Genomic DNA, 15,746 nt, shown 5'->3' with positions numbered 1-15,746 from the left:
AGTGCCAAACTCTGAGTGCAGCAGGAATATTGGGGATTTCTGACCTCAGAGAGCCAGCAATGGTGTGTGGGTAGGAAAAACATTCCCTACATATTTTCCCTGCTGTCCATGTCCTCCAGACATGGTAGTGCAGATGGTACCAAACCCTTCTGCAGTATGAGCAATTCCCCTGACAACTCCTGAATATCCAGCCTTGTCCCTCTGCCACATGGCCACAAACCCATGGCAGTAGGGCAGGGATGGCTCCTTGAGTGCCCCCACACACAGCCCTGCCTGCTCCTGGCACACTCAGCCAGCACAACTGGAGCTCAGGCAGGGACCTGGGTGAAGGTTTTCCCAGAGCAGGAACAAGGGTGGGTGAGTCCCAGCAGGACAGCCTGCAGGGAATGGCCCAGGTTTGGCTCCAAGCATCCTCTCCTGACTTGTCCCTGTCCTTTCTCCATGAACAGGTGCCCATGTGTAGCCACAGCAAATGTCCAACAGCAGCTCCATCAGCCACTTCCTCCTGCTGGCACTGGCAGACACGCGGCAGCAGCAGCTCCTGCACTTCTGCCTCTTCCTGGGCATCTCCCTGGCTGCCCTCCTGGGCAACGGCCTCATCATCAGCGCCGTAGCCTGCGGCCACCACCTGCACACGCCCATGTTCTTCTTCCTGCTCAACCTGGCCCTCAGCGACCTGGGCTCCATCTGCACCACTGTCCCCAAAGCCATGCACAATTCCCTCTGGGACACCAGGAACATCTCCTACACAGGATGTGCTGCACAGGTCTTGTTCTTCATGTTCTTCATCTCAGCAGAGTATTGCCTCCTGACCATCATGTGCTAAGACCGCTACATGTCCATCTGCAAACCCCTGCACTATGGGACCCTCCTGGGCAGCAGAGCTTGTGCCCACATGGCAGCAGCTGCCTGGGCCAGTGCCTTTCTCTATTCACTGCTGCACACAGCCAATACATTTTCCCTGCCCCTGTGCCATGGCAATGTCCTGGGCCAGTTCTTCTGTGAAATACCCCAGATCCTCAAGCTCTCCTGCTCCAAATACTACCTCAGGGAACTTGGGCTTCTTGCTGTTAGTGTGTGTGTAGGACTCAGATGTTTTGTGTTCATTGTTTTCTCCTATGTGCAGATCTTCAGGGCTGTGCTGAGGATCCCCTCTGAGCAGGGACAGCACAAAGCCTTTTCTACCTGCCTCCCTCACCTGGCTGTGGTCTCCTTGTTCCTCAGCACTGCAGCGTTTGGCAATCTCAAGCCCCCCTCCATGTCCTCCCCATCCCTGGATCTGGCCCTGTCAGTTCTGTACTCAGTGATGCCTCCAGCCCTGAACCCCCTCATCTACAGCCTGAGGAACCAGGAGCTCAAGGCTGCACTATGGAGACTGATGAGAGGAAGGTTTCAGGAACATTAAACTGCTGTCCAATTTCTGCAAATAACCTGTAATAAAAGTAATCTGTGATGCTTCTTATTGGTTTCATTTTGGAGGTTCTTTTTCTTTGTTTTATTTCTTAATCTTGTCCACAAAGGAAAGCCATTCCATGTGCCATTTCTCATTTTGCTTCTTTCCACCTTCCTTGTGCCCACAGACTGTGTCAATGAGGGGCTGCGCTCTCAGTGGCTTTAAAGGAACTAAAGGATCTCTCAGCAGAGTTTTCTGCAGAGATGTGCTTTTGTTGACTTCTCTGGAGCTGCAGCAGCGTTGTCTGTGTGCAGAGCTGGGGCAGATCAGTGCTGGCACAGCAGCTCTGCTCCTGCTGGCCACACCATTCCTGATCCAGGCCAGGAGCCATTGGCCTTCTTGGCCACCTGGGCACACTGCTGGCTCATGTCCAGCCTGCTGTCCATCAGCCCCTGCAGGTCCCTTTCTGCCTGGCTGCTGTCCAGCCCCTCTCTCCCCAGCCTGTAGCACTGCAGGGGTTGTTGTGGCCAAAGTGCAGGACCCGGCACTTGGACTTGTTAAACCTCACCTTGTTGGATTTGGGCCCTGGATCCAGCCTGGCCAGGGCCCTGTGCAGAGCCCTCCTACCCTCCAGCAGACCAACACTCCCAGCCAACTTGGTGTCCCCAGGGTTCCATGAGGCCCCAGAGTGTCCCAATGGTCTCCATGATTCCATGAGGCCTCCCAGTGTCACAATGTCCCTTTGGTTCCATGGGACCCCTTGGTATCACAAAGTCCCTTGGATCCTTGGGCCCTGCAGTGTCACAATGTCACCGTGGTCCCCCAAGGCCCTGCAGTGTCACAGTGGATCCTTGGTTCCATGATGTCTGGCAGGGCAGCAATGCTCTCCTTGCTCCCACAGTGTCACAAAGGCCTCTTGGTCCCAAGGGACACTGTCAGTCTGTGGTGGTGGCGGGCACAACTTTCCCTGGGAGTGTTTTGTGCTCACGGGTAGGAGCCACGGGAGCCCAGCACACACACAAACACACACACACACACACATGGAGCTGCTCAGCAGTGAGGACACGGGAGGGCCCAGGCATGGAGCTCCAGCGAGGGTTTATCTGGCGGTCAAGGGGTCTGGGGGTTAAAGACAAAGGAGGGTTTAGGGTATAAATACAGGAACAGAGGGGGTTGAGGAGAGCATCAGGGATGTCAGGGTTTAGGGGTGGTACACAGGAAAAGGGACTAATAGGGAATGCCAGGGTGGATAGGCGGGGACATAAAGCAATGAGAAGACAGGGAAGGGAGAACTTGCTAGAACATGAACATATGAGGGTAAAAAGGTTAGGAAAGGCCAACAGGCCAATTTGGAGGACAGATCTGGGACAAATTAACACAGTGCTGCAGAGTACCATGGGGGAAGCTTCTGTCCTCACCCTGAGCTGTGAGGAATGCCCAGAGCCTAAGGTGCATCTCTCCAGGGCATTGCTGTTGCCCTCTCCCCAGTAAGCTCACAGGCCTCCACACACACACACTGGAGATGTCTGGGGCCATTCATCATTTCTCTGCTCTCAGCACCGAGGCAATGGACTCTGGCACAGCACTGAGCTCATGCCTGTGGCAACCACCCCTGGCCATGGGGCTCCATGGAACTGCTTTCAGGAGACCCCCCAAGAGTTTGGGAGTGCCCCAAAACTGCTTCAGGAATGTGAGATACCCCAGCATCTCTTCATGAATGTAGACTATTCAAAAACTCACTCAGTAACGGGTTCCCCCTATCTTAATCATACCCAAACTTTGGCTGTCTATTCCAGACCCCACCTCACCTCCCCAATGCCAACCCCAACTCACCCCACCCATCCTGGACATCAATACCTCTTCCCAGGCTGTACTTCCCCCATTTCACACCTCCCAAACCCCATCCCACCCATCCCGCCCCACCCAATGCCCATCCTGATTTGCATCCCACTTTGCCCAATCTCCTTGCAACCTAATTTCACCCTGAGATGCAGTGGAAGCAAGTAGTTTTGGGGTGGGATTCAGTAGTTTTTAGTGGCACTGAGTGGTTTTGAGCTGACAGATCTGTCCCTCTCACCTTTGGAGTGCCAAGAAATAAAGACAACTAAACCAAATACGCTCAACACCCCCATTTCCTCACAGATATCTCCTGGAATTGAAGATTCCCCAAAACACAAGTAAAATGTGAGGCTTTAGATGCCTTTGATGAATTTGTTGATTTTTACCACAATTTTCTGTGTTTTGAATGGAGGAAGAGAAAAGATAACTGGAGCAAAAATAAAAGGAACACCAGCCAATTCCCTTGTGTATCACAGGGAATGTGGTCACCAGGGCTCTGACTAGGGCGGGTCCTCTGATGGGGATGGAGCTGGAGCAGCACACGAAGCTCTTCCTGCAGGCGGGGTTCTCGCAGGGCTTCCCTTACCGGTGCCTCCGCTGGTGCCGGGTAAAGAATGAGCGGTCTGAGAAGCTCTTCCCACACCAGGGACACTCATAGGGCCTCTCCCCAGTGTGGATGCACTAGTGGGTGACGAAGGCAGAGCTGCAGTTGAAGACCTTCCCACACTCTCCATACTGCGGGGCCTGTGACACCAAGAAACCATTGTGACCCTGTGGGGTCTCATGGAATCCTGGAGAGCACTGTGACATTGCTGGGCCTCATGGAACCAAGGAGACTGTAGTGACACTGTGTGACTCCAGGGAATGTCAGGATCATTGTGACACTGAGAGGCTTCATTAAACCAAGGGTCCATTGTGACACCACAGGGCCTCAGGGAACCAAGGAGACCATTATGACTCTTTGGGGTGTCATGGGACCAAGGGACCATTGTGACATGGTGAGACCCCAGGGAGCCAAAGGTCCATTGTGACATTGGAAGGCCTCATGGAATCATGGAGACACCATTAAGAGACTTCACAGCCTCATGGAACCAAGGGGCCATTGTGATACTGTGGGGCACCATGGAACCAAGGAGACCATGGTGACAGTGAGGGGACTCATGGGATCATTGAAACCATTGGGACACTATGAGGCCCCCTGGAATAAGCAAAGCATTGTGACACTGTGATGTGGCTGCAACTCTCTGGCCAAAGAGCTGCAGGCACAACTTTCCCAGGCATCATCTTCGGGAAGGCTGTGAGAAGATCAGAGAAAAGAATGAGAAACAATTCTATCTTTACCTTGCTGCACCTGCTGTTGCGAACATTGGAATGTGTTATGGAGATTTGTTTACCAAAAGGTGATTTCTTAAATGGCCAGTGGTGCTGTTGTTTGCATTCAAGGACCAAACTGGTCTGAGTGCATCGGACTGTCTGTAAGCACGATGAGTTTTTCTGAATACGTATAGTATAGTATAATAAAGCAATTGATCAGCCTTCTGGAATCACGGAGTCAATGCTAATTATCACCATGATGGGGATATTATGCTACAATTCTGTGAGGTCTCATGGCACCAGTGAGACCATTGTGAACCTGGAGGTCCCCACAGAACCAAGGGGACCATTGTGACACTGTGGGGCCTCGTGAAACCAAGAGGCCTTTGTGGCACTGCAGGGCTGCAGGGAACCAAAGGTCCATTGTGACACTGCAGGGCCTCTTGTCATCAGTGTTCCAATGTGACGCTGTGGAGCCAAAGGAGATCATTGTGACACCACAAACCCCCAGGGTCCAAAGGTCCATTGTGACATTGGGGCCTCATAGAACAGAAGAGTCCTGTATCATTGTGGGGCCTGGGGAACCACAGAGACCCCTGGGACACTGTGGGGCCCCAGGGAACCGAGGGAACACGGAACAGGTCTGGCTGGTTTGACCTCCAGGGACTGCCTGACAGCTTGGCACCTGCAGGGTCTCTTCTCATCTGCTATTGAAGCACTGGGGTTCAGGGCTCTTCTTCCTATGGAAAAGAACTCTCCTTCTCCTCTAGGCACACATGGCCAGAATTGGGGTTTCACCTCCATTTCCTTATATCCAGGGATTGTTCCCATGGACATATTGCCAGGACAAATCTGGCAGGCAGTCGTTTGGTAAGGGTCACTGCTTATCTGCCTCCAAAATACGGGGGAAGGATCCAAGCTTTCCTTCCTTTGCGAAAGAACTGTCCTGCTTCTCCAGGTGCTCATGGCCAAAATTGAGATTGTCTCCAAAATTCCCTATCTCCAAAGATTGCCACCAGACAAAATCTGCCTCTCCTGAAAAGTCTGGCTGGCCTTGGCCTAATGAGGCTCTCACCTGCCTTCCAAACAGTGGGGCTCTGTGCTTTCCTTCCTATGGAACAGAACTGTCCTTCTCCTGCAGGTGCCAATGGCCATATTGGGATTTCACCTCCAATGTTGACTGTTGTGACAGACTGGAGGAGATTGTTGGCTGGAAACATTTAATGTGTGGGGGAGGAAGGGTGAGGTCCAGCCTTGCCCTACCCTGGAACCCCAGCACTGCCCTGCCCTGGAACCCCAATTCCCCCAGAGCCTCTATCCCAGCCCAGCAGTGTCTGCCAGTTCCTGGCACAGCACAGGCAATGCTCCACAGCCACCTCTGGAGCCCCAGCCCAGCTCCTGAGTGACCAAATGACCCCAAGTCCCACCTGGGGGAAGGGCCCAGGAAGACCAAGGAGTATTTAAGGCTGACTGCAAGGCAAGCACACATCTTGACCCTACCTCCTCTTGGAATTTCCATCTGAACATTGCTGGAATCCAGGAGTTGGTAACTGAGTGTGTGCTCCTCTGTATCTTATTGTTCTCTCTTTTTGTATCTATTTCTTCTATTTCTGTACTTATGCAAATATTGATTAACTTTAAATTGAACAGGCTTAAAGTTTGTGAGGTTGAATGGGCCAAGTCAATACTTTGAGAAGTTTTTTTTTGTTGATTGAATGCCATATTAAAATGTTTGCCAAAGTTTCTCTGATTTTCTAGATTTCCCAGTAAAGGCTGTTTTGTTGTTTAGAGCTCCTGAGAAACTCTTGATAGTATTGCTCCAGTGCATCCAACTCAGAGGACACAAATTATTGTCATTCCTTTTAAATGTCTCCATGAGAGAGTTTTTTAGTGGGTGGGGGTCAGGGCTTGTGTGTCCTGCTTGGCACAGCCCAGGCAGGGCTTTCACAGCCCCATCCCACACTCCATTTCCCACCTGGAGGTGTGGTGCCTCTGAGTTCTGCTGCCCCAGCCCCAGGGACGCTCTCCTTGTCTGCCCATTCCCCCAGGGTCTCTGGGCAGGGATGGCCTCAGTGGGGGCTGCTGACATCCTCAGCAACTTGGAGGCTGCTGCTGAATTTTACTGCTCCAGAGGCTTCTTCAGCCTTCAGTTCTTCAGTTCAGGAATTCAGCGCCCCAGGGCTCATTAATATTCAGAACACCTTAACAAGCCAAGCCTCTGGGAATAATTTGATTTAAGCTTTCAAATCCTTTGTGGTTGACTAGGTGAATTCCATTAGTTTAGTTGAAATAAATGAATTTTATTTACACAGGGAGTGAGAAAACATTTTTTAGGTCCTGTTTTGATTTTTTAGTTAATACATTGATATGTGCAATCTCCAATTGAGACTGAATCCAACTACCTCCCCATGCAGTTGGAATAGATATGAATATCAAGACCCTTTATGGCTGACAATCCATCAGACTCTGTCCCTACCCCCACCCCACCATTTCCCCCATCCCAGCCCTGGCACTCAGAGCAGCCTTGTGCAAATCTGAGCTTCCTCCAGCCCAGGCTGCACCTGCAGGTTTCAGCTCCTTGGCTCCCATTCCCACCTGCTTTCCTTGGAGAAAGAGCTGCCCCAGACACAGAGGGATGTTCATTTATTGCCAGCCAAAAAAGCCTGGGGAAGGCACAGCTCCATCAAATGCAAAAGTCATTCCTCTGCTGGATATTAAACCCACTGTGCACAGCAGACAGTCTCAGAGCAATGGAAAACACCTTCTGTGCCCAGCACAGATCCCAAGGTCCCCCCAAACGCTCCCTGCCCCGATTCTTCCTAGATTTGCTCTTTGCACACATGAGTCACAGGCTGAAGTCGGGAGCTGCCTCCATGGCCAGAGGGAGGAAGAGAGGGAAAGTGGATGAAGAGCTCTCCTGTGCAGAGCCAAGGTCCAAGTGCAGCCCCTGCAGTGAGAACCACAACTCATCAAAGAGGAGAGCTGGAAACACCTGAAGGAAGAGGGAGAGGAAATAATAAACAGAATATTGGTGACACTAGTCAACAGGAAGATTAATATTTCTTCTCCTGCCACTTGCAGGGAATTCCTGTTTCTGGTGGGAAAACTTTGCCATTTCTTAAAAGTACTCAAATGACCCAGATAATAAAGATGTCCTTGAATATTATGAAACTAACAGGTATTAATACCTGCACCCTTTCCAGGCAGACATCAGCTGTGTGCCCATGAACAGGCAGTGCCATTTGTGCCCTGAGGTGCCGAGCTGGGATTGGATCTCTCAGAGAGGAGCTGAGGGAGAGCAGAGCACCTTGCAAGATGCAGGTCCCTGCCAGCCCCGCAGGGCTCCTGTGCCATCAACATCTGCTCTGCTCCAGTCTGGAACAGGGCCCAGCACAGTGCCAGGATCATCAGAGAGCTGAGGTGTGTGCTGGAATTCCATGCCCTCCCCATGGCACAGCAGCCCTGCATTTCCCTGCTCCAGCCTTGGTCTCCAGCACAGCCATGGAGGCTCTTTGGGCTCCTGAGTGTTCCTGCAGCCCCCAAGGGCAGCTGAGCTCTGCCTTGGGCACAGGCAGCCCTGGCCAGCGCAGGCCATGCTCAGCAATTCCTTGTCTGTGCCCGGCCTTGCTGCCAGCCCCGGCAGCGGCTGCGTGGCCCCTCTGTGGCCCTGTGCTGGCCCAGCCATGGTGCCACAGCCCCTGTGCAGCCCAGCCCAGGACAGGAGCATTGCGGCTGGGAACGGCCCCTGTGCCGTGGGGCCCTGGGCAGCCTTGGGGCTCTGTGCCCCATGGCCTCCCTGCTGGGCAGCCTCTGCCAGCTCCTGCAGAGACCGTGGCACCTGTGGGGCTGCACAGACAGCCCTGCCCGGGCTCTGCCGGCCTCGGGGCCAGCAGAGAGGCGGCCAGGGCTGGCCATGGCCGGGAACAGGCCCTGAGCCCCGCAGGAGGATGGAGCTGGGCCACAGCCAAACTCAGCCCAGGGCAGAGCTGGGCTCAGCAGCCAGGGCTGCCCAGGGCTGGCACAGACAGAGGCTGGCGCTGACAAATGTCCTGGGCCCCTCCCTGCTCTGTCCGTGCCCCAAGGGCACAGAGCAGCCTCCTCTCTCGGGCTCTTGCCTGTTTTCAATGCCTGCCCAGGCGCTGGCCCTGCCCCACAAGGCCTGGGCTGAGTCCTGCCCCTGCCCGCTCAGCCAGGCTGAGATGGACACTGATGGTTTCTGTGCCAGGCTCTCCCAGCCCAGCCCAGCTCCCTGCCAGCTCTGCCAGCTGCCCTGAGCTCTGGGCAGCACCAAGGGCCTCTCCCCAGCACAGCCCAGCCGGCTCTGGCCCCACAGCTCTGCTCAGCCCAGGCTGCTCTGGGCACTGCCCCACGGCCTCAGCCCCTGCCAAGGGCACAGCAGCAGCTGCAGCTCAGCCAGGACTCAGCCCCACCATGGGGGAAGGGGCTTGGCCAAGGCCAAAGGAGCTCCCTGGCTGCCCTGCTCCCCTCTGCCTGAGGTGCTGAGAGCTCTGCAGCCCCTCCTGCCATCCCATTTGCCCAGGCCAGCACAAGAGCCCCAGCCCTGGGGCCCTCCAGAGCTGCTCCTGCTCCAGGCCCAGGGCCCATCCCAGAGCTGAGGGAAGCCACAGAGCTGTGCCCATTTCTGCTCATTTCTGCTCTGATGGGGATGGATCCTCAGCCACTTGGAGGCTGCTGATGAATTTTATTGCTCCAGAGGGCTCTTCTTTCTTGAGCTCTTTAGTTCAGGGATTTAGTAAGAAAAGCTCATAAATATTTGTACAAATGCACAAAACAGAAAAACTTGTGAGAATAATTTAAGTCTTCAATTCTTCTGTGGTTAATTAGGCAGATTTCAGAAGTGAATATGCTATACTGAAAACAATGCAGAGAATTTTTTTCCTTTTTTCTGTTCCTGTTTATATATTGATATCAAAAATGTCCAATTAATATTGACCCACAGGAGCTTCTAATGTAGTTTGAATGCTTCACTGACAATCAATAACACTTTTTCCACACTCCCTCCCCAGCATTTCCCTCATGCAGCCCTTTGCACTCATAAGGATCAGGAATGGTGTGGCCAGCAGGACCAGGGCAGTGATTCTTCCCCTGTGCTCATCAGTGCTTGGTCAGCACCTCGAGTGCTGCGTCCAGTTCTGGCCCTCCAATTTAGGAAGGACATGGAGGGGTTGGAGTGTATTCAGAGAAGGGCAACAAGGCTGGTGAGGGGTCTGGAGCACAACTTCTGTGAGGAGTGGCTGAGGGAGCTGGGAGTATTTATCCATGAGAAAAGGAGGCTCAGGGGAGACCTCATCACTCTCTACAACTCCCTGACAGGAAGGTGCAGCCAGGTTGGGGTCAGGCTCTTCTCCCAGGGAACAGGGACAGGACAAGAGAACACAACCTTCAGCTGCACCAGGGGATGTTTAGGCTGGACATCAGGAAATATTCTTCACACAAAGGGGGATTGGGCATTGGAATGGGATGCCCAGGGAGGTGGGTGAGTCACTGTCCCTGGAAGTGTTTAAGGAAATATTGGATGTGGCACTCAGGGCCATGGTCTGGGTGACAAGATGGTGTTGGGTCCCAGGTTGGACTCGATGCTCTCCAAGGTATTTTCCAGCCTGGTTGATTCTCTGTTGATTGTGACACTGCAGGGCCCTGGGGAAGCAAGGGGCTATTGTGACACTGCAGGGCCTGGTGGCACTGAGAGGACCATGGTGACACTGTGTGTGACATGGCACCACAGAGCCACAGGGACACTGTGACACTGTGGGGCTGAATGGAAGCAAGGAGTGCATTGTGACAGTCTGGGTCCTGGTGGGACCACAAAGGCCACTGTGACCTTGCAGGCCCTTGTGGAACCATGCAGAGCTTTGTGACAGAGCAGGACCTCGTGTCATGGTGGGGCCATGGCGACACTGCAGGGCCCCATGGAACCAAAGGGCCTGAGCTGCTCCTCAGGGACTCATGGAATGCAGTAAACATGTTGGACACTGTGGTGGCCCTTGGGACCAAGAAACCATTGTGACACTGTGGGACCAAGAAGAGCATTGCTGCCCTGCCAGACCTCATGGAAGCAAGGATCCACTGTGACAGTGCAGGGCATTGAGGGACCATGGTGACATTGTGACACTGCAGTGCCCAAGGATCCAAGGGACTTTGTGACACCAAGGGGTCCATGAAACCAAAGGGACATTGTGACACTGGGAGGCCTCATGGAATCATGGAGACCATTGGGACACTCTGGGGCCTCATGGAACCATGGTGGCACCAAGTTGTTTAGGAGTGTTGATCTGATGGAGGGTAGGAGGGCTCTGCACAGGGCCCTGCACAGGCTGGATCCAGGGCCCAAATCCAACAAGGTGAGGTTTAACAAGTCCAAGTGCCGGGTCCTGCACTTTGGCCACAACAACCCCTGCAGTGCTACAGGCTGGGGACAGAGGGGCTGGACAGCAGCCAGGCAGAAAGGGACCTGCAGGGACTGATGGACAGCAGGCTGGACATGAGCCAGCAGAGTGCCCAGGTGGCCAAGATGGCCAATGGCTCCTGGCTTGGGTCAGGAATGGTGTGGCCAGCAGGAGCAGGGCAGTGATTCTTCCCCTGTGCTGGGCACAGGTTAGGCAGCACCTTGAGTGCTGTGTCCAGTTCTGGGCCCCAAATTTAGGAAGGACATGAAGGGGATGGAGCATGTCCAGAGAAGGGCAACAAGGCTGGTGAGGGGTCTGGAGCACAAGTCCTGTGAGGAGCGGCTGAGGGAGCTGGGGTTGTTGATCTTGGAGAAGAGGAAGCTCAGGGGAGACAAGGTGGTGTCAGGGAATAGGTTGAACTTGATGATATCCAGGGTCTTTTCCAACTTTGCTGATTCTGGGATTCTCTGAAACCACCCTTGGAGCAGTTGCAGAGCCCTGGGCCTCCTCTTCAGAAGCTCCAGCAGCCCAGGTCCCTCAGCTTCTCCTCACAGCCCCAAAGCCCATCCTGTCAGTCCTGCAGAGCCTCTGCAGCTCCTCCTCACTGCCCAGAACAGGGAGCCCCACAGCCAGACACAGCAGCCCAGATGTGCCCCCCTGGCCTGGGGTGCCTCTGGCAAGGGAGCAGCACCAGGCACTGCAGGAGCCTGCAGACAATTCCTGCAGCACTTGTGGGATGATCCTGCTCCCCAAGGGACGTTCCCATGGTGCTGAGTCAGGAACTGCAATGGGGAGTGGGGCCAGAGAGGAAAGGGCAAACAGGGATGGGCTGTGTGCAGGGGAGGGAACAGGGGTGCGCAAGAGGAAGGAATCTGGACCAGGGAAGAGTAAAGAAAGCAAAGGGGAAGCCAAGGAAATGCTCAGGGCAGTTTGGGGGTGGCTGCCAGGCAGCCCTGGCTCTGAGCAGCACCATCTCACTGGGACAGGAAACTCCCAACTGATGGGAACAAACTTTCTGGCTGACTGCAGAGGCCAGGACAAAGCTGAGTGGTTTCCCTGGCATCTCCCAGCCCTTCCTGGCCCCAGGGGCTGATGGCATTTGTGGTGCCTCAGGTCCATGTCCCCACAGCACCAGCATGGGGGTGCTCCCGCCTGCTGTGTGCAATGCAAACAGGGGCTGCTGAGCCAGTGCTGCCGTGTCTGTGCCTGCAAGGATGCGGCACCTCTGTGAGCTGGGGGAGACGCCAGGGCTGCAGAGGGGGGATGTTGTTGGCAGCTCCATGAGGATGCTCTGGGACGCCGCCCTGGGCTGTGCAGTGCACTGGGGATGGATCAGCCCCTGCTCTGCTGCTCCTTCCCGTCTCCCCCAGGGCCCTTGCAGAGCACAAGCCGTGCTGTTTCCCCCAGCCTGCCCACGGCCAGCCTGGGGCTGCTCACGGGGGTTTTGTGTGCTGAGCATTGGCCTGGCCATGTTCGTGAGAGAGCCTGGGCAAGGAGCCTGGAGCCCCCAGGCCCTGGCCTGAGGCGTCAGCGCTGCCCCAGCAGTGCCCATGGCCTGTCCCTGCTGCAGCCCCGGCACTGCCACCCCCAGGACTGTGCCCGGCCCCGAGAGCACTCAGGCCCTGCAGCAACACCAGGGCCACCAGGGCAGCGGGGCAGGGCCACGGGAGCAGCACTGGCAGCACCAAGTGCTGCTGCTCCTGGGCACAGCTGCTGTGCCAGCCCTGATCTGCCCCAGCTCTGCACACAGACATTGCTGCTAGAGCTCCAGAGAAGGCAATAAAAGGGCATCTCTGAAGAACAATCTACTGGGAAATCCTTTAATTCCTTTAAAGCTGCTGAGAGTGCAACCCCTCATTGACACAATCTGTGGCCACAGGGAAGATGGAGAGAAACAAAATGAGAAATGGCACAAACAATTATATTTCTTTGTGGAAAATATGAAAAAAGTAAAACGAAGAAAAAGAACCTCCGCATGAAACCAACAATAAGTATCAAATTTGACTTTTAATACAAGTGATTTAAAGCAATTGGCTAGCAGTTTAATGTTCCTGAAAGCATCCAGTCATCAGTCTCCCCACTGCAGCCTTGAGCTCCTTGTTCCTCAGGCTGTAGATGAGGGGGTTCAGGGCTGGAGGCACCACCAAGTACAGAACTGACAAGGCCAGATCCAGGAATGGGGAGGAGATGTAGGGCGGCTTCAGGTAGGCAAATATTACAGTGCAGAGGAACAGAGCAACCACGGCCAGGTGAGGGAGGCAGGTGGAAAAGGCTTTGTGCCGTCCCTGCTCAGAGGGGATCCTCAGCACAGCCCTGAAGATCTGCACATAGGAGAAAACAATGAACACAAAACAACCAAATGCCAAACAAGCACTAACAGCAATAAGCCCAAGTTCCCTGAGATAGGATTTGGAGCAGGAGAGCTTGAGGATCTGTGGGATTTCACAGAAGAACTGGCCCAGGTCATTGCCATGGCACAGGGGCAGGGAAAATGTATTGGCTGTGTGCAGCAGAGCATTGAGAAAGGCACTGGCCCAGGCAGCTGCTGCCATGTGGGCACAAGCTCTGCTGCCCAGGAGGGTCCCGTAGTGCAGGGGTTTGCAGATGGACACGTAGCGGTCGTAGCACATGATGGTCAAGAGGGAATACTCTGCTGAGATAAAGAACAGAAAGAAGAAGATCTGAGCAGCACATCCCGTGTAGGAGATGTTCCTGGTGTCCCAGAGGGAATTGTGCATGGCTTTGGGGACAGTGGTGCAGATGGAGCCCAGGTCGCTGAGGGCCAGGTTGAGCAGGAAGAAGAACATGGGCGTGTGCAGGTGGTGGCCGCAGGCTACGGCGCTGATGATGAGGCCGTTGCCCAGGAGGGCAGCCAGGGAGATGCCCAGGAAGAGGCAGAAGTGCAGGAGCTGCAGCTGCCGCGTGTCTGCCAGTGCCAGCAGGAGGAAGTGGCTGATGGAGCTGCTGTTGGACATTTGTGCTGCCTTGGCATGGGGATCTGTAAGAAAAGTAATCAGAGAATAGTTAGGTTTAGAGAGGACTTTAAATATCCCAGCACAGCTTGGGGGCACTTTCCCCGACTGCCTGCCCAGGGCTCTGCTGCCTGGAGCTGTCTCTACCAGGAGCTGCTTCCCTGTGCCTAGGTTTGGGTCCTGCCAGTGTTGTCAGAAATCAGCCCAGCCCTGGGGACTCAGCTCTGCACTTCAGACCCCTCCCAGCTCAGGCAGTGCCCAGGGGCAGCTCTTGCTCTGCAGGCTCTGCTGGCAATGTCAGAGCAACCCTGAGGAGTCTGGAAAAGCAACACTGATGCTGCCTCTAAGGGGGCCTGTGCTGATTAATGTTACTCCCTGGCTTATTCACATTTGAGAGAATTTTTTTTAAATTTTGTAAACCTAAACTGAGAGATGAATATCTATGTGCAATTTCCCATCCAGGCAACCCAGAGCAGTCGATTAAAAGGCAGGATTTTCCCCTTTATGCATCCCCTGCCTTGCTGTGCTCCCATTATGATCTGCTTGGAAATGTTCTGCAGTTTAATGTCATGCTGGACGCAGGTTCGAAAAATCCAGAAACGTCACCACACAAGGAGAATATTTCCAAGCCTTACCAGCTGTCTCCATCCACCCACACCTTGTCCCCCAGCACTGGGAGCAGCTCCAGGGCTGGCTGAGAGCTGTCCCTGGCAGGCAGCAGAGTCCCTGGCCCAGCACAGCGCCCTGGGCTGCAGGACCCTGCTCTGCAGGACAGCCCTGGGCACCCCTGGCTGCTCTGCACAGGAGATGAGCAGAGAATGCACTCACAGGCTCTGTGGGCATTGGCATGTTCCAGCTTTAGGAGATCTCTCCAGGAGCTGCAGCTGCATTGTCCTGCAGCCAGAGGTTCCTGTGCCAAGGGCTGGCAGTGATTCTGCCCCAGGCACTTCTCAGCCCCTTCCCAGCCCTGACTGATTGAAGCTCTCTGTGCCTCTGTGCTGTGCCCAGGCTGGCTGCAGGCAGTGCCCCAGCCCTGCTGGGCTGGGAGAAGAGCTGCTCAGCAAGAGAAATGTGCTTTTGAAGCTCTGCTTGGTTACCAGGATCACCCTCTGTGCCAGGAGCCCGGCCCAGCTCAGCAGCACTGACACAGCACAAGGACTTTAATGACCCTCTGGGGCTTTGTGCTCAGCCCTGAACATCAGGCCCTGAGAGGGAGCTGCAGAAACCTCTCCAGAACTCCAAGTCCGAATCCAACTCCAAAGTTTCTTGGACTTTTAATGGGTCCCACCGAGAGACACGACTGAGAAAGTGTCCCCAGGCCCCAGGCAGAGCAGAGAACAGGAGGCACTGATGCCAGGCAGGGACAAAGAGAAGCCAAGTCTTGGCGCCCTGGGGCACAGCAGGGTCTGTGCCACCAAGGGCTGTGAGGAGACACCTTGTCCTGAGGCCCTGGGGCCTCCTGGCACAGCCCCAGCCAGGCTGGGCACTGTCAGCCCCTGGTCCTGCCCTCAGCATCCCCCCATAGCCCACATCCCAGTGGCCTCAAGGATCTGCTGGAAGGATTCCCGGGGAGCCTTGGTCAGGAATGGCCCTGGGGGCTCCTTCATGCTCCCAGAGACTGCAGGATTTTCAAAGGACTTTGGCTTTTGCTTTTGCCTTGGAATCTCTGAGAGCTTTCTGCAATCATGGCCTCCAATATTTTGCTGTAATTAGTCCCTGGAGAGGCTTTGTCCAGAACAACACTCAGTGGGGCCCATTAATGCTTCAAGGTACTTCAGTTATTTTAAGGTACTTGGTGTTTCCCTTTTGCTACAGACTCTG

The 15,746-nt window shown here is 54.6% G+C and overlaps 1 protein-coding gene and 1 pseudogene across 1 annotated transcript; one reads left to right on the top strand and one right to left on the bottom strand.

Annotated features, from left to right (window-relative positions):
- Positions 1-640: 640 nt before the first annotated feature.
- LOC144248834 (olfactory receptor 14J1-like) lies at positions 641-1,405 on the top strand (annotated as a pseudogene).
- Positions 1,406-12,995: 11,590 nt separating this feature from the next.
- Positions 12,996-13,928, bottom strand: LOC144248842 (olfactory receptor 14A16-like). The gene has a single exon (XM_077790822.1). It carries the CDS (start codon positions 13,926-13,928, stop codon positions 12,996-12,998), a length of 933 nt encoding a protein of 310 aa, XP_077646948.1.
- Between the last annotated feature and the right edge of the window lie 1,818 nt (positions 13,929-15,746).

The sequence above is a fragment of the Lonchura striata genome, unplaced genomic scaffold (genome assembly GCF_046129695.1).
Source record: "Lonchura striata isolate bLonStr1 unplaced genomic scaffold, bLonStr1.mat Scaffold_92, whole genome shotgun sequence".
Lineage (NCBI taxonomy): Eukaryota > Metazoa > Chordata > Aves > Passeriformes > Estrildidae > Lonchura > Lonchura striata.
Note: the sequence above shows the minus strand (reverse complement) of the source record. Positions and strands in the feature narration are given on the sequence as shown.